This window comes from Sinocyclocheilus anshuiensis, unplaced genomic scaffold, assembly GCF_001515605.1.
Source record: "Sinocyclocheilus anshuiensis isolate Anshui unplaced genomic scaffold, SAMN03320099.WGS_v1.1 scaffold1170, whole genome shotgun sequence".
NCBI classification, from domain to species: domain Eukaryota; kingdom Metazoa; phylum Chordata; class Actinopteri; order Cypriniformes; family Cyprinidae; genus Sinocyclocheilus; species Sinocyclocheilus anshuiensis.
The window spans coordinates 1,979,685-1,999,265 of NW_015538055.1; the positions used below are offsets into that span (position 1 = coordinate 1,979,685).

At 36.8% G+C, this 19,581-nt stretch overlaps 1 protein-coding gene across 1 annotated transcript in view; it reads right to left on the reverse strand.

Annotated features, from left to right (window-relative positions):
* LOC107683412 (FRAS1-related extracellular matrix protein 2-like) overlaps positions 1-19,581 on the reverse strand; it is a 77,669-nt gene that overhangs the window by 20,582 nt on the left and 37,506 nt on the right. Inside the window, exons 3-6 of the mRNA XM_016479469.1 lie at positions 13,132-13,278; positions 8,783-9,013; positions 6,150-6,275; positions 5,695-5,946 (exon numbers count right to left, since the gene is read on the reverse strand). Coding sequence (XP_016334955.1) covers positions 5,695-5,946; positions 6,150-6,275; positions 8,783-9,013; positions 13,132-13,278 — 756 coding nt within the window. The remainder of the gene's footprint in view (positions 1-5,694; positions 5,947-6,149; positions 6,276-8,782; positions 9,014-13,131; positions 13,279-19,581) is intronic.

The following is a 19,581-nucleotide window of genomic DNA, read 5'->3' on the forward strand; positions in this document are numbered from 1 at the left end:
TGCTTGCTGTGATTGACAATGCTAAATCTGTGATTGCCGATATTATGTTGCCACTGCTTATTACCGTTTACAAAATGACATGCATGTACTGTAGAGACCAAATTAAAGATTTCAGCCACAGTTTCAGCTGCAAGTTTTTGTGTTCAAAAGAAAAAAAAGGATGATTGATGAATATGAAACATGTAGATTTTGATGTCCTTTTACATTTTCAATATCTGATTAATGTCACATTTTCTTTATTCTTGTTATATTTTTGAGTCAAATTTATGTATTAATTTAAAATGATCTAAAGGGATAGTTCACCCAAAAATGAAAATGCTTTCATCATTTAGTCACCCTCATGTTGGTCCAAAATTGTATGAGTTTCTTTCTTCTGTTGAACACAAAAGAAGATATTTTGAAGAATGCTAGTAACCAAACAGCTGATGGTAGCCATTATATTTTTTCCATACTATGGAAGTCAATGGCTACCATCAACTGTTTGCATTTTTGGGTGAACTGTCCCTTTCAAATTTACCTTGAAGCATAATTTTTGTTATTGTTGACAAAATATTACTTCAATTAATGTATAGCCGGGAAACAACAAACACACAACGAAGGAAATGTGACCTAACAATCACCAACTTCTCCACAGAACATCTACCTTGTCTCCTCCATTCTGACCCAGAATTGGAAGACTGGATCTTAATAATAGGCTCCAGACAGACAGCCACCTATACTCATTTTGCTCGCTCCGGATCCTCCCTTCCCATCTCTCTCTCCAAGTGGTCCATAATCATAGCTTTATTAGCCCAGCACATATTCACAGCCTGACATCAATCAGTATATTAGTGAGCCTGATCCTGAGGCACAAGTATCCTCTTGTTTTTCAGTTACAATAACTCACAACGCGGTTCCCTTTCAGTCGGTCACTCTCGACGTCACGTCGGATGACCGACGAATTGGGATCTCGCTTCATCCTCCTGGGCGCTGGCTCGTGGCGCCTCGCTGGTGGATATCTGTAGAGCTGCGGGCTGGGCGATCCCTAACACGTTCGCTAGATTCTATAGCCTTCGTGTGGAGCCGGTATTCTCCTGTGTTCTCACCTCAAATGGGTAGAAGCACTGAGGGGCCCCGTCTTCAAAAACCGGTTGCAAAAACCACTCCAGAGAGTCCATATAGTAGACCCTGTTGAGTTCCTCCGTCCCCTCGGCAGCCAGATGTGGCGGAGCGTCCGGCGCCAGGCCTTCACTCGTTGAATCCTCGAGAACCGGTAGAAGGCTGGGTTCCATATGTAAGACCTAAGTGGATCCCATATGTGTAAAGTCCACGGTATAGCCTTGAGCCCGTGTTTCCCCGGCAGACTTCTGCCATTCCAAGAGGGTTACAATCACCTCCATTCTTCCATATGCACCTAAGGAATGTTCATATGTGTATTGCTTCCGAAACCTCCTTCGAGAATGTTGGAGCTTCCGTAACGTCCCTGTTCCAAGTAAAACGGGTACGTTTCCCAGTGTTATCCAGTCTTACTCATTGGGTAGTGCCATAGTAGCAGTAGCTGGTCCTCTTGTGAAGCCCTGGCCTACGCCAAAAGTTACCATACGTAACCGAGACGTTCTTCCTCAACGCATGCAAGGGTGAATTTTGCCGTATCCTGTGGCAATTACACCAGCCTGCAAGAACACGTCCTACCGTACTCATTATCAACACACAGATTTCCTAGACAGGATGTTGCCAACTGATTCTTCTTACCAATACAATTACAGAAGACTTGTGAGAATCAAATAGAAGGAGAGTAAAACCTTCAAAGGTCTGTATGAGAGTTAGGTTTAGGGGTAAAGGCAGAGAACAGAACATGCCGTTCTCTCTGCATAAAAACAACAGAAATCAATAGAAAGTCCCCACCTGGATAGGAAACCAAATACTATCTGTCCGTCCGTCCGTCCGTCCATCCATCCATCTGTCTATCCATCCAACTATCTATCTGTCTGTCTGTCATTCTATCTGTCTTTCCATTGTTCTATGTCTATTGGTCTATTTGTTGCTCTGTCTGTCTATCTATTGTTCTGTCTATCATTCTTACTGTCTATTGTTCAGTCTGTCTGTCTGTCATTATATCATTCTAGCTATGTCTGTCTGTCTATCTATCATTCTCTCTTTTTATTGTTCTGTCTGTCTGTCTATGGTTCTATCTATAATTTAATCTATCTACGTCTATCTGTCTGTCTAACAGAAAAAACAAACTTGCCAATTTGCTACAACAAACTTTGGTTTTGATGAAAATCTTTAACCCACTGCAGTAAAGTCCAGTCTAAGCAGACTATTTTTACCCAGTGTTGTTGCTGTCTGTGCGTGCTCTGAGTATTCTAAGTAGGTGGCACTCAATAAGCTGACATGGAGGTGTCTTTTCTAAAAGCAGTCGATCAGGTTTCAGGTGTATGCGTCATTTGGACTGGAAAAACAAGATAACAATGAAGATGCAAACAAAGCCGGTTTCTACACGGCAGTGCTGTCCTCCACCTTGTGTTTATATTTATATAGGGTATATATATACTGCTCTATCTATCTATCTATCTATCTATCTATCATCAGCAGACATAGTGAATTATCATCTAAAAGTCAGTAAATGGAACCATCACTATTTCAACCACTTGATCTCCAAATGCTTCCTGTCAGTATTTCACTTTCCTGACATTTGGAATGGCTCGGTGACATTCTGGACAGGGTTACAGATTGAAAAAGATTCCATGAAGTCCACCCGCATAAAAATCTTGACAGAGACATCAGTGTGGCACCACAGTTGTGCTGACACCTCCAGAGCTGACCCTGGAGTCTCAAACACGGCGTTTGGACACGCAACAGTTTCAATTACATCGCGGCGACCAACTGTTGGGAATTTCAGGCATGCAAACCTCTGTCCTCTAAAAAGAAGAACACTTTTATCAACATAAAACGCTGCCATAAATAGTAATAAACGCAAGCTATCCACGATTCAATTGCCCAGAGATAGGAGAGCTTCAATCCATAAGCTGTCCATCATCTGATTTCCCCAATGTTTTGTTTTTCATGAGATTTTTAATGAAAGATTTGCTTGTATAAAACCAAATGACTTCAAACGCTGTTACACATCAAAAGCAAACTGAGTAAATTGAATTCACCAAAGATTTTTCTTCTGGCTTGTGCGCGTGTGTGCGTAAATGGAAATAGATTTCAGATCTCCCACAAACTCGAGGGCTCTTTCTTCCCATCTGAGTTTCATGTAGGTAGTAGGGGTTGAACGACTTCTGATTTTTTAAAGTCGACTTTTATGTGATGAAAGTCGAGTCGAGTCGAAGTCGACTAGTCGCTGATGACGTCATTAATGAACAAATAAGTCTGGAGCTGTGATAAACACCTTGTGCACAGCTATGGCATATGACACAGCGCTGCCCACATGGCTATTGCTCCTATAACAGCTAATTTTTATCAGTTCTTTTGTCTTTGGGTCGTTATATTTCTCACAGATTTCTGCTCATTCTAAATCAGATACAGATAAAGCAGCACAGTAAAGATTACATTCATATGAATGCATTAGTGAGAGTGATTGCGTGTCTGAATTAATTCTACCTGGCAGCGTCTCTACTAGTAGTGAAGCTGTGGAATTTAGTTATTAAGAAATATATGCTTGAACTTTTCAGTTTCTAAGCTATTTTATTGAGAAATCACAGAACAGTGTTGACAATACATTTCTGTGCTGAATGACTCATGTACGCGCTACTGTCTGTAGCCTATGTGTGTGCGTTACAGTGCAGCAGCGCATTAGATTAGAACGGCGATTAACTTACCTGTACAATAAGATGTTTAAAACGTGCATTCTCCTGTTCAATTTCGAGCACCCAGTAATATAATCACACGTCTTGTGTGAGTATGCATTTATTTGTCATTTTAACTGTAACTGAGCGTAAATGTGGAAGTCCTTCAAAGATTTCTTATCTTGTTGCACCCTCTATAGGACCAGCGACTAGTCGACGTCAAGCTTATAGCGTCATGGCAGAGCATTGAAGTCGATTAGTCGATTACTCGGTGCAACCCCTAGTAGGTAGAAATTTAAAAATCAGCAGTTCTGTTGGATCTTTTACTTCCAGTCTACCCTGTCTGTGCAGGATAAGCATCGGCCTCTGGAGAGGGGAGGGGAGGCCTGGAGGTGTTGCTGAACAAAGAGGCACCGTGGGGAGATATGATAGAGAACAGCACCTGTAACTACACCTGGAGATGAGCGATAAAGTGCTTTCTGGGGCACAGATGCATATGCGCACCATAGACATGCACACGCCTGAGGACAGCTTTCAGCTTCACAATGGATAGCCCTGATTTTGATGCACATTTAAAGTCATATTAGATCAAATCAAACTTTAAAAATACTTATGGATAAAATATACATGTCCGGTTCTGTTATGTTTTGTTTATCATTAAAAACTACTAATTTGTGTAAAGATTAACTCAGAAAAGGACAAAGGTTTGGATTCTTCTAATCAGGTCATTAATAATTATCTTTTCTTAAAGGGACAGTTCACCTAAAAAAAACAAAATCATATGATCATCTAAACTTTATCATGTTGCTTGAACCCCATATTAATTTCTGTTCTTCAAACATATCTGTTTTATGTATTATTATAAAAGTCAGTGAAATCTATTAAATTTGATAAATGCCATTGTATGAAAAAGAAATATTCTGAGCAACATGCATGTGAGTAGATGATTTTAATTTTAATATAGGATTTTCTAGAATTTCTTGTAATTTTATTAGAAGAATTTTAATTTTATTACGAATAAAATTTAAATATTTTTTACTTGGCCTAAAAAATGGGAAAAGCCTTATTTAATTAACAATTTGTTTTAACATAAAAACTTAATTCAATTTAATTTTTCAGAAACCATTGATTGTTTCCCAGCAGAATTAAATGACAATTTTCCTACAAATCATTTTTTCAAGCTACACTTCACTCTGAAAGTTTCAGAGAGGTGGCTCTTTCGAGCACAAAAAGCAAGAAAGAAATCCAAAACCCCATATTGGAATAATAACTATCTCTCTACAGACAAAATAATCCATTCTCCCCACTGTAAGGTGAGACTGCACCATTCTTTGCTTTCATACTTCATGAATTATGGCTGGAAAATTGTTTCAAGGTTTGCTGTGGTGTTCAATAAATCCTATGAATTTAGATTAAACATTCAGTGTGATCTTGCCTTCAAATTTCTGAGTTAGATCGCTACGGGACTGTGTTAAAACAAAGCTTCCGACAGCTTCCCAGACTGCTGCCTCGAATGGAAGCACCTGTCAAAAAAAATCTCTTAGCCTGCTAGTGCTCCAAAGATTTAAAAGAATAGTTTGTTTTATAAGAATACCTGCCTAAACAAACTTTAGAAAGCTCATAAATATCTTAAGATTAAGAATTCTCCAGTCTTCGGTGTGCAGAAGTTAAACTGTCCAAAACACAACTGATTAAGTTAAATCCCACTCACAAAGTCCTGCAACTGTTACAAACTTATAAATTATATTTGCAATTATATTTTCCACTATGCACAGCAGAACTGAATCCCACTGGATAATTTGCCTGATTTTGTTCATCAAACTCAAACTACACTTGCTCTCTTGGTAAATCATTACGAAACTTAAATATAAAAAGCAAGCATGCTAAACAAGTCAAACACATCCAACACAGTGAAGCACCTTACCATCATCCGCATCAGGCAGAATGGTGACTCTGGTGGTGGGGAACTCCTGACCCAGACGGCCGCCCATGGGCATGCTGAGGGTGACATTAAAGCTTTCCTCTGGCTCGTAGAGTGAGTCATCGATGACGACCACACGGCAATGCTTCTCCGTCTCCCCCTTATCGAAACGCAGCACGCTGTGGTGTTCCTCAGGTCGAGAAATGTAGTCAGAATAAGAAAGCACTGTGGTGGGAACCGTGCCCTTGGCTGTACCTTCACGGATGAGGATAAAGGGAAGATTAGAGGAAGTTTTGAGCATTCAAATTGAATCTCACGGGTTTAGTCAGAGATAAACGGCACTTGAAAGTTTAAAAATGTAGTTGAAGAAATCTGCTGAGCTTGAAAGTTTAAATTCATGAAGTTGGAATTGGTTAGTGAGGAATGGAAATGCCTTTAAGTTAAGCTTCATAACTCACCTTGTTGTGTGAAGCAGACAACCATGAGCTCTTGACTGACATCTCCGGATCTTCGCACAGGAATCAGAAGTTCTCCAATATCTTCCTCAATCGAATATGTAGCCAAGGGGATGAACACTGTGGATTCTAGGGCAAAAAGCAACGATCACATTTAGTATAAATGTATAAATGCATGTAAAATAAAACTTTATAGACAAAGAAAGAAGAGAATTACTGAAATCATCATTTGTGTGAGGAGTCCAGGTGGATTCAGTTGCACTTCAGATCTGAAGTTCTGTCAGAGCTTGACATTTTAGTCCTCAAAGTTTCAAACCTTTTAAAAATACATGTTTAACTTAAGTACTGTTACTGTGTTTTAATGTGGGATTGATCGCTCAGTGTCGCTGTCAAAAGGTTCAGAACTGTATAACAATTTGACGGACCCAAGTTTCACGATAAGAAATCCTCAACCACTGATGTTTTATAGTGGGAGATATATGAAAACTCTTATCAGACGAGTTGGGATTGACTAAAAACACATGAATCCTAGTAGAAAACACTTAAGACAGCATGAAAGTTTTGTGAGTATCTGTGGGTTCAAAGCTTTTGCCAGCTTCATGGTCACCATTTCAAATAAAAGAATCCTTTTTATCCATATAAGACTTGATTTTCAGGCACTATCGAGACAATATATGGCTGAGCAGCTCTCTAAGGACACAGCTATGTGGGTTTTCTATCAGAAAAAAACACGATTATATGCCTTGTTCAAATCTGCATTAAGCTTTCTTTGCACTCAGAGGCAGAAGATAATTAAATGAGATTTAACCTTTCAGACTGTGGCATTAAGTTGTTTTTTATGTCCTTGTGCAAAGGAACAACACAGGCTTATCTCTGTAACTGATAAATGTCATATGAGGCCGCAGTGACTGCAGTGTTATGTGCCTCTCCATCGATCTCTCCACTCCAGCTCAAATAGACTATGTAATGTTATCCTCTAAAGTAAGCACAGAAAAAAAAGATTGAGAAGATCGAAATTGATCTTAACAAGTTAAAAATATAATGCTTTGTAAAAAGTCACATACACAAATAAGTGATTTAAAAAATAATACACACACATATATTTACCATCAACTTATGCCATGATACAATATCCACAACAACCATGGTAATATTACAGTAAAAAAGAAAAATGTGACAGTATAGATCTTTAATTACTTTTTGTAAGTGTAAAAGCAGTAAAGAGCGCACAAGATTTTAGGGAAATCAGGTGTGAGTTTTGCCATCTTAAGTAGTATTAAGTGTAAGATCTGTGGAGAAAGCGTTCATTCAGTCAGATCCGAGAACCAAGTTACTGCTCCTGCTAAATCAGCCGTGAATCCTGCCATAACTTCAGAGGCTTGGCTGCTGTGTTTTGATGAGGAGGAACCAGGATGTTATTCAGATGTTCTGGAGATATTATGCTATGATTACAATGTACAGAAGGGTGACAGCTGTGATGTCCGCCCACACCGACACTCCTCCACATTTTCTGGCTTACCTTTGCTTGGTTGGACTATTTCTCTCGAACACAAATTATTACATTGCCCTACAAGTAACACTTACTCAGCATATGAAGTATAATGAAAATATAATATTTCTTATTTTATTAATGTACTATTAAAGTAAACATTGATCTATTTTACTGTCTTAATACATGTTATCAATGTTTCATCATTGCAAGTTATTCCCAAGAAGAAAAAAAAAAGAAATCAAAATCTTTCCTTTTCAGCTGACATTGTCAGTCCCTCTTATTTTTCGATCCTTCCCCTCCAACCACTTTTTCAAAACTCAAGTAATTCCTAATTGATAAAAATCAAGTCCTGTCTTACATTTTTTCTTTTTGTTTCACTCAGAAATAATTTAGCTTAGAGAAGTAAAGTAGGTTGCAAATGACATTTCATGCTGACTTTAATATTTGTCATTTGAGATGCCAGTTCAGATATTCTGATATTTGTATCAGAAATCTACGAATATTTACACTACTGTCTAAAAGATTGAGGTCAGTAAATATTTTTTTTTAAGAAATCAATAATTTTATTCAAGGACACATCAAATTGATCAAAAGTCATAGTAAAGACATAATTACAAAATCAAATAAATGCTGTTCTATTGATTGATCTTTCTTTTAATCAAAGAATCCTTAAAAAAGCATCACAGTTTCCAAAAATGTATTAAGCAGCTTTTTCAAAATAATAATGCTAATAATAATGCTTCTACTTCATTTTAAAATATATTAAAATAAAAAACTGTAATAATATTTCACAATATTACTGTTTTGTTTTTTACTGTATTTTTGATCAAATAAATGCAACCTTGGTGAGAATAAGACACTGCTTTTAAAAACATTTAAAAATCTTTCCAACCCTAAACTTTTGAATGGTACTGTATACCAGCATTCTTAGATTGAATAAGACTGATTAGACTTAGTAATAGACTGAGTAATATATTTCATGTTCGATCAACATTTCTAATGATTGGTTGAATTTGTTTGCTTAAACTTGAAGTTTGTTTGAAAAAGGCTGGCATTTGAACCCCCATACTGATCTTTGTAGCTACCCTAAACCATTCTCACCACCTGGATCCCCATGGTTTTATTTATTTATTTGTGAGCTCACCATCTCCAGGGTCAACAATTTCCACCGTTGCTGCCTCTGAGAACTCCAGTGCTCCCATGACAGGCTCTGAGAGGACAATCTGGAAGGTCTCGGACTGCTCATACAGGCTGTCCGACAAGATGCGCACTTTCCAGGTAGCAGTGGTCTGACCCGGGTTAAACTGGACTTGTTTCTGGGCTTTCTCTCGGAAATCTTTGTCCTTTTCAGCCGTACCATCTTTGGTACCAATACCTTAAGAATGAAAGAGTAAATAAACGTTAAGTAAAGTACAGAAATGTAAGCAAATGAAAGTCTTTTATAACAGTGGTTAAGCACTAGTGTACAGGAACACAGAGCTGTACACACTTTAAAGGGTCATATGATGCTGCTAAAAAGTGCATTATTTTGTGTATTTGGTGTAATGAAATGTGTTTATGTGGTTTAAGGTTAAAAAAACACATTATTTTCCACATACTAAAGAGAAAGGAAAAATTGAAATAGCATCATATGACCCCTTTAAGCACTTTAACATGCTGTTGTTTATAATACATTAATTCTAGTAAAAAAAAAGTAACACAGAGGATAATTGTGTAGTTTTTATATTCATAATTTTTTATTAATTTTTTTTTTAATTCATGCTATGTACAATGTTTCTTTTGTCTTTCAGCCATGATTGTTTTTGTATTGATAAAAAAATAAAATAAAATAAAATAACTGTTTTGTATGGGAACTATACAAATAAACTCAATAAAATAAAACAAAATATATAAATACAATGAATAAATAAATATTAATAAATGTTTAAATAAATCTAGCTCTTTGGAGTACAAAGAACAGAAGGTTTTACAGATGTACATGTGACAATATACATGTGTCAATTTGACAAACTGCTGCATGTGTAACCCCTCTCCCCCGGGTCGTCACCGCCACACCTCGTTCTGAGTGGGTCTCGAACTCGGGTCTCCGGCATGGGAGGCAGACACACTAACAAGGAGGCTAAAGACTGCAGCCACTAGCGTCATAGACTGACGTTGTTCTAATTACTTCATTTAATAATAAAGAATGTAGTGTAGCGCACAGACCTTATAATCATTGTGAAATTGCTGTTTATTTTGCCGCACCGGCAGTTATAGGGTTAATGCGTGAGAAACAAGCGAGTTAGTTAGGCTGCTGCGCCTGTGATACAGCTGTTCTGCGTTCTGATTAAAAGTTAAGACAGCGTCTTTTGTCTGTCATTCTTCAAACATTACAGTAGACATATTTTGGTTTACAAACTATTGTTTCATCAGTTAGTCACGTTAGCAAAGTGCATGATAAATAAAGATATTGTCTCTCAAAAGAGGGAGTCGATTCAGAATCGCCTTAACGAGTCGTCATATTTTCAAATCTTTTGCCTGTTACCGGTATATGTCACCGGGTAACACATTTGCATAATCCCCATCTGACCTGCCCACAAACACTTCCGCTAGACTAGTTAGTGTGTTTACATCATGTTGAGAAGACGCTGTGTTCAAGGATACCACAGAAATACAATTCAAAATATTATTGTTTTATGCAAAGTGCATTCTCAATGGTAGCACTCGCTAACGTGCTCAAGGACTTCTCTCTGTGCCAATCACAACAGGCTTGGCCAGCTGACCAATCAGAGCAGAGTAGGTTTATGGAAGGGAGGGGTTTGCTCCGAACTTGCTTGGAACGAATCGTTTAGAAATCATTGGCAAATGACTCTAATATTAAATGTATATTCTGAGAAAATTACAATGTTTTCTGACCAAATACCATATGACCTGCTCTTTAAGCTAAGATTGTGTTTGCACTGGAACTACACAAATAAACTCAATATAAATAAATACCATAATTAAATATTTTCTAGTGCTTTTGAGTGAAAAGAACACTGTTTTACAGATGTACATTTGACAAAAACATTGTTAGTGTCTTTTCTGCTGCTGTACAGGTCAGTGTGATTGAAATGAAGACAACTGTCAAGGGATTGACAACTGTTTATATCACCTCTTCAGTGTTTCTATAAATCACAGAAGAGCTTTGTTAACAGCCAATATAGAGACGTTGCAGTGTGCGTGACGCAACCATTCTGTAATAAAAGCTTCAAAGAGTGCAGTGTACTGCTCTTTGGAAAGAGAATAAAGTCAAGACTATAAAGGCTGGTCCTTCCACATCCCTCAGAAGATCAGATGCTCATAGCCTGACAGTCCCACTGGTGGATCTCTGTCCACTTGGGTTGACAAAGGTTTGTACAGTGCCAGCAGCTTCATGTGCCAGGTGGGTATTGTCAGCTGGCGAACAACACTGTTTTCCCACCACAGAAATATAATGAGATATTTATATATCCCACAAATAAATAAATCAGAGGGAAGAATAATTTTTTGGGGAAAACTGCCAGAGGAAAGACCAGATTGGGAGGAAACACAGTGAAGAGCTTTGGCAAAGGAGGAGAAATTGGGCTGCCAAAGAAAAAAACAATTATTTTTGAAAATAACTTATTTGAAGCAAATTTAGAAAGAAGTGCTTTGATATTACACAAAAAAGGAGGGGGGCCTGGCATGTCAGGTCACGTGCCTATATAAAATGCAATTATTCAGAGAACATCGGTCCTAGAAGAGAAACTGAGGGAGAGAGTGGAAAATCAAAATAATAACTGAATAAAAATCATCATTTCAAAGACTTCCTCATCTCCCCACTTCAATACAGAAAGGTCTCTGATCCAGGCCCAGCGAGTGGCAGACGAACAGCGGGCCAGCAGCTCGTCTTATCGAGAAGCCCTGGACCGGAATCGAGGTGAGTTGTGGAATGGTGGTCAAGTTCAGCATGTGGATGGAATATTCATCTTTTTCATCAGAGCTCGTGGAGGTCTGTCCACGTGATCCTGACAGTGTAACCCTTGTTTTTACAGTGTTTTCCATGCTAGTTTGTAGCTCATGTAAATGGAAAACTCCCTCTTGGTGATGACTGAACTGTTGATGCTCCCTGGGAGTCAAGCCCATGGTGTTGGTGTTGCTAGCGCCATGCTCTACCAGTTGGGCTACAGGAATATATTTAGCTTAAAATCTTATATACATTCATTCCAGAAGCTGAAATGTTCAGCTTCAAATGTTCATTTCCCTTCGGAATGGACTTTCAGGGAGGTTTTTATCTCAGTGAGAGATAAAATATTTCTTTACATTTTTGAAAAAAGTCTCTCTTATTGAATTGATTTAATAAAATAAAAAAATACAATAAAAACAGTAAAAAAATTTGAACAGTGAAATATTATTATACTTAAATATTAAAGTTGTGCTGCTTAATATTTTTGTGGAAACTGTGATACCTTTTTTCACATTCTTTGATGAATAGTTAAAATTAACAGCATTTATTTGAAATATAAATCTTTTATAACAATGTAAAAGTCTTTATTTTTACTTTTGATCAGATTAATGCATCCTTGCTGAATAAAAGTACAAATTTCTTTAAATAAATTATAAAATAAAATAAAATAAAATAAATAAATAAATACTTAAATCAATCTTTCTGACCCCGAACATATGTATGGTACTGTACAGTCAATCATTAAATGACTGCAAAATAAAGAAAGAGACCCTGGAGCGCTACAAGAGATATAAAACTTGCACAACTATGTAGGTAATTATATAGCAGGGTCAGAGGTCCATTATACAAGTTTAGTGGTCATTCAAAATATTTGACCGCAGAAGGTTATGATTAAATCAAATATTCTGGAGGGCCATGAAATAAGTGATTCTTTACTGCACAGAATAATCTTGGATTCTTGCAACAGGCGAACTCCTCTCGTGCCAGAAAAACTCTGATTATGAAGTTGTCTGGATGTAAAGCTATAGTCCACATGCTGCATAAAAGAGTAAAGGTCATTATAAAATGAGCATATCTCATCAATACAATAGAAAATTATCATAATGAAGTTGCCTTGCATTAATTATGTGCTTTTTATCTGCATATGGTAATGCAATAGCTTAACTTTGATCTATGACTTTTCTAATGTGAGGTTCTTGTCTCTCCAGGAATTGAAAGCTTTTTCTGCAGACCGTGGAAACTCAACTGGCAATTGAGTGATATGTGGGTTGCTGGTCTTAAAACCATGTTTCCACTTTTATGAATCATAAAAACTAGTATTATAATTGTGGATGTAGGCAGAATGCATATCAAGCAACCAAATCTGATAGCATGAGGAGCAACATCAATAGAGGTTCAAAGAGCCCAAAATAGTGATGTTATAGAGACTCCAATCAGCAAATTAGAGATCACAGTTATTTAACATTAAAGAAAGGCTTTTTTGTTGTTGATAAAATCATATCAGTGGTGCATGATGGGAAATTAAGTACTCTCCTAACATCACTTACTAACAAATGAGGTTTCGCCAAGGTAACCTCTGCGTCTCAAGACCACCTCCAGAAACTTGGTCTCCTCATCCACCTGGTAGTACTCTTTCTCCAGGGAGATCCAAGCCCAGTTTAGCCGGAAAAGTTGTTTTTTCAGCTTGTTGCCCCCTACAGAGCAAAGAGAAGAAACATATTGAACATACAGTCAGGTAAAGATTAGTATCAAAGGTACGGTAATGACTTGGATAGAATTGTTTGCTGTGCGACTATATCAATCCAGGTAAAAACGTACAAAAGTTAGACTTAACTCTATCCATTTTTGTAAGAAGTATGCAAAGGCTTTCTCTTTGAAGTGATAGCTTTAATATGGCCCACTGAGGTATAATGGAGCTGACTTCTCCAATTCATATGGGGCACCTTATTCATCTCAACAAGAACAGTGTGATACCAGTCAAAATCTCTGATGCAGCGGTGAGGGGAAGCACAGGTCTAATTGCTTCTTTTCTAATTAAAATAAAAAGGTTTGTCTGCTTCCTATCTGTGTCTGTTTTATCATCAGTGTTTGAAGTGGGATTCAAAGTGAAGGCTCGCTCCTGGAGGGCATCCCTACCAGTTACAATCTGCACACAGACATCAAACACACACAAACACGGCTTTCTTTCCCATGTAGGGATGCAAATAATGGAAAAATGCAATATGTCTTGTCCATCTATGTTAAATTAAATATTCAGAATTCAGACACAATTATGAAAATGCAGGATGGGGTTCAATAAAATCAAAATTGGATTTGTGTGGTATTTTGAGCTTGTCTGTAAGCTTTGGTAACCATTTTATGCATAAAATGTGCGACACAACTATTATACAAAATAAATAATATACATATAATACATATACAAATATAACATGCCTAGTCAATCTATGCTCAATTAAATATTCATAATTCAGGTACAATTATGTTATTGTTTATTAAAATCAAAATTGGAATTTTGTGGCTTTTTGTCCCTGTCTGTAAGCTTTAGTAACCATTTTGTGCACACATTATATAATAATAATTTATTATATTACCAATTTTTTTTAATAGTGATTAAATATAATTTCTTTTTTTTTGTTTAAATTCAAAATTAAATGTAGTAAATAATAATTATCCATTAAAAATAATGAATGGATTTAACATCAGTTCAACAGATTATGCAAAAATTGATATTGATAAAAATGTATTATCATGACATTGATACTGCATGACATAATTTTAATTGTCGAATACAACTGAGAAAGTCTCTAATCAGGCGAAAATGACTATTTTAAGATATTTTACTATTTGAGATTTGATACATTTAAAACTAGCTCCTTCTCATACTTTTCATAATTAACTTTACGTTAATAGTTTATCTATTGATACGTCCTGTCCAACATCCTTCCTGTTTCAATAAGAAATGGCTAGTCTTGCACACACACTGTCCCCCCAATTTGGCATGTGTCATTTGCCCAGTTCAGTCCAGCTGGCATGTTAAGAGAGAATAAGAGATTTCAATCTATAGGTCTGTCCTTCTATATTGTCCTTCAATCTATAGGTCTGTCCTGTTCTGGCTTCTTTGTACTGAGCTATCAGTGGACTGCGGTTTGTTTGCTTTTGGCAACACAGGCCATTCCCACCCCACACACTCCTCCTCTCCTTCCTCCACCGTCCAGTTGTCACGCTCTGCAAACCTGTCACGTTCCACTATCCCCATTTCCCTTTCATGCAAAGGGTGAGACGTACACATCTGGGTGTTTTATAGTTTACATGAATGTACGTGTGTGTAAAGCTGGATAGTAGCACCTGTTTTGTGTATTTTTACACCTATAATTCTAAAACATCAATCCAAGCATCTAACATGGTCAATGAGGAAGATTCACAAAACAAAAGTAAAATAACTCAATAAATACCCTTTAAAAGAGTGTCGTCTCTGATGTTTCAGATTCTAAGCTTGACAAATATGGATCAACAACAAGACACTTTCCAATGATGCAGTTTCATTTGAAAGATTTGTGAGAGCTGCTTTTATGAAACATAACAAGCACCACTGGTGAAAACGTCTTCAAGGTTGAAGAAAATGAGTTCGATGAAGCCCTGTCAGATCGAGGAAATTAACCGAGAATGACAGAAGATTCAGATCTGAGCTGAAGTACCTGGCTCATCTTCAAAGCCCGACATTTTGCAGAATAATTGGCTGTGTCAACACACTTTTGATGAAAGAGAATTTGAGATTCACAGAATACAAAGATTTTTGGACTTCACCGAAGCCTGCTCTCTGTCACACAGCGAAACAGAATTCACTTCACCTTAGAGGAAAGACATGAGGTGAAATTTCGTTCTGTATCTAGAGGCTTTGTTCCTCCTAATGACAAATACAGTAACTATGTCAAAGTAGCTACTCAAAACCAATCTCACCAAAAGAACTCAATAGTCTCCTTGGAGGTTTGTATAGTAGTTGTTTCACGAGTGGGAGAGATTAGTCGGCAAGTTCATACGCTATAGAAAAGTTTATTCAGTTAAACGTTCAATAGTGTGTCTGTCAGCTTGAAAAAACAAAGAAAATTCAACATGTTCATTCACTCGACCTTTTCTGCAAGGACCCTTCAAAGAGTATTTTAGAGGCAATCTCACGCACAACAACCTGTCACGTCTCTCCCACAGAAAGACCACCTCAAGCTTTGATTTTAATGCACAAACACACATTTTAAATGCAATATGATAAGTCATGTTCAACCAACATACGGTAGGCCTACCATTGTTCTAGATGAGGCCCGCGGTTCAGGTTTTAGAGGTGAGATTGCGTTTCAGCTGAATAAACCGACTTCAAAGAGTTCAAGAAAAACCTCCCAGTTAATCTACAACTGAAGGTTAAGATTGCTGAACAGGGGTTGCGTTAACACCAATGTTTTCTCAAGGTCCTCCTTTCTAGGTCACGGTCTAAATTTTTTTTTTCCATGTTTCTTTGATGATATGCTGGTTGCTGAAAGCAATATGTTAAGAAAACTAAACTGCTAATTCCATTATACTGTAAAACACAATTTTAAAGCAAGCATACTTTTACCACATCATTAAAAAAACTCATCGAAGATAAGCGCTGACACTGTATCTTTTTACCTCTTATTCAGCATATTTTTGGAAAAATAAAATAAAATAAAATTACCTGTACACATGCAATGGTTTTATTCAAGTCAAAAATCAACGTGGATATATTGGGTTACACCATAACACAAGCAACTGATTGTAAGAAAGGTTTGGGGTTTAAGTGGACTAAATGATTAGAGAAGTCTGACATACTTCACTCTGTTGTTTCACCAGAAGATCAATTTATGATATTTTGATAAAAAATTATGACCTCAAAAAAAAAAAAAAAATGTAAGCAATAATTTAATCATATATACAAAAATGAAACATATATGTAAGATCAATAAGATGCATAGGGTGAGTTTCCATTTCATGAACAATTGCCCATCACTTTTTACATTACAGAAATGATAATGTCATTAACGATGTATGACTTTAAGTTCCTCTGTGCACAGCTAATATAGATTTAGTAGTCACTACAGTCCTAACATAGCATGTCCTGTCTCTCATCAGAACATAATAAGCATGACATCAGCATTTGATGGACAGATTTGTTATGAATGAGACCGGAGGCTCCGCTCAGCCTGAGCTGTGCCAACTCTGTGCCTCCTGTCTCCTCCATAAGCACTGAGTCTGCAGACTGCCCTTATTTGGTCACTGAGGAGAGCGAGGGGCCCACGGTGCCCACCATCATTCTCCCTCCGTCAGACAAACCTGCCTGATAGGCATTACTGCTGAACACTGACTTGTCTGTGAATAAACTAAGGACCAACTTGGTGTAAAACTGAAAGTCTGTGGCTATTGTTATGGATAGAAGAAGAAATAGACAACTATTCTCCAGGTTTTTGTTAGAAAATATGAGGTTTTTCACCACTTTCACTGATGTAGCTTTCGTTACTATTTCAGGGGATTACAAAATTCTTAAATTACACAACCACTCAAAAGTTTGAGACTGATTTTTTGTCTTTTATGCTCTTTTCTGTTATGATTACAGTAAAAACAGCAATAGTGTGAAATATTATCACAATTTCAAAGAATTAGTTATATATTATGTAGCATATTTTTGAAATGTAATGTATTCCTGTGTTGCAAATCTGAATTTTCAGCATCATTACTCCAGACTTCAGTGTCACAAGATCCTTCAGAAATCTTTCTAATATGCTGATTTGCAGCTTAAGAAACATTTCTTATTTTTTTAATCAATGTTAAAAACAGTTGTGTTGCTTAATATTATTGTGTAAACCATGAAACATTGTTTTCAGGATTCTTTGATAAAGTTCAAAAGAACAGCTTTTATATGAAATACATTTTTTGTGAAATACATTTTGTAGTCTTTATTGTCACTTTAATGATTTAATGCATCTTAGCCGATAGCCTTAGTATTCATTTTAATATTTTGATATAAAAATATTAATATAAAAATATTTAATTTAATATTTTAAAATCATATTGACCCCAAAGTTTTGAATGGTAGTGTATTTTTTAAATAATTTAAATAAAAAAAATTTAAATTATAAAATTAAATTACTGTTAAATTGAATTATTATTAAATGTAATAATAATGAACATATAAAAATGGGTATTTTGCTCTGGATAAAAGCAAACAAGACAGTCTCATACAAGACCCATTCCAGTGTAGGAGAAACAAATGAGATATTAAATGGTTCTATTTTTTTACAAAATGCATACAAAAACCATCACCCTTTCTCATTCTATTTTTTTCTTTATAATTCCACAATTCAAAGCAGGGATGTTGTGGAAACCATTCTGATGCTCACTTCATGGGTCACAAAAGCAGGATTCCCATGCACTCTTGTGAGGAGGAGCTGCCTGGAATTAATTAAAGTCAGCACAGCTCATTTACGTGTGTCTCAAGGAGACAGGGAGTGAAAAATAAAGTGTGTTTGCAGCTAAAGGTCAAACTGAGCCTTGCACCGTTGCACCATGCTCTAGTGACTGCACCTGCAATCGCCGCCGAGGTCAGTTCCCTTACACACCGGCTTAAGTCTCCTGCCATCCCAACCCCCATACACACAGACCAACAGGGGAAGTGCCTAAAATACCTTGTTCATATTTTTTTTATTGCAAAATACCTTTCACTATGCACTTTTCCAAATGGAAAATTGAAAGGCTAAGAGGCTGTAGAAGCTTCTAAAAGCACTAAATCCTGTGACAGTCTAGGATGACGGGGACTTTTATTTTCACGTTGTCAATAAAATGATATGGCCTTCCACCGAAGCTTTCAGTAAAAACTTCTCACCCATAAAGCCTTTCTGCAGATGTCCCTAACTATAGCTCCCCGGAAATGTCAGCTGTGCAAGGTGTAACATTCTTTAAACATTTTAAAGGACAAATCTGCAGTGTACTTCCTTCATTTAATACATTGCATTTGTGGGCATTGCTATGCCTGCACTCTGCCATCACACCGGGCAGAGGGATTTATGAAGGTCAGTGTTCACTATATGCCTGGAAAACACTGGCACACAAAAACTAAATCCTGTAATTTGGAGTCTAATCCTATTAGCACTAGTTAATTCACACAAGTTCATGATAGACTCTGAAGCAAAAGCATAGACCAGTCTTTTTTTTCAGGTATATGAAATTTGCATGATTTATAGGCAAAACAAATGAAGAAATTAAGTGGTGCTACAGCATAAAAACTCACTTTGTGTTTGATTGATAAAGCAATTACAATTATAAAAATATGTTAATAATTAAATATTATTAATTATTAACTTATTTAATTATTAAACTAAATTACTACTTCAACTGTAATTTTATGAAGCTATGATAATACATTTTGTGCGCAAAAAAATAAAAATATTCTCTCCAGAGTTAGCATCTACCACCATTATCCAGAGTAACACAACATTTTAACACTGTAAAGCTGCTTTGACACAAACAGTATTGTATAAAGTGCTATACAAATAAAGGTGACTTGACTTGACAATGCATGCGCGTGCTTTCCTCTGCTCGTAAACAAGGTGCAGCGCATGCGTGTTCTACGTCAGAACGCCGGCTCCTGCCTCAGCAGCACCATACGCAAGCACTGTAGTAATCTCGTGAAAGCGGAAGACATACGGAAGAGAAGAAATTGTTGAATAAAGTCTTTATTTAGTTAGTTTTCTTTGCGCACAAAAAAAAAGAACAGCTTCATAACATTATGGTTGAACCACTGATGTCACATGGACTATTTTTACGATGTCGTTACTACCTTTCTGGGCATTGAACGTGGTAGTTCCGTTGCTGTCTATGCAGGGTCAGAAAGCTCTCGGATTTCATCAAAAAATATCTTCATTTGTGTTCCGAAGAAGAACAAAGATCTTACGGGTTTGGAACGACATGAGGGTGAGTAATTAAAGACAGAATTTTCA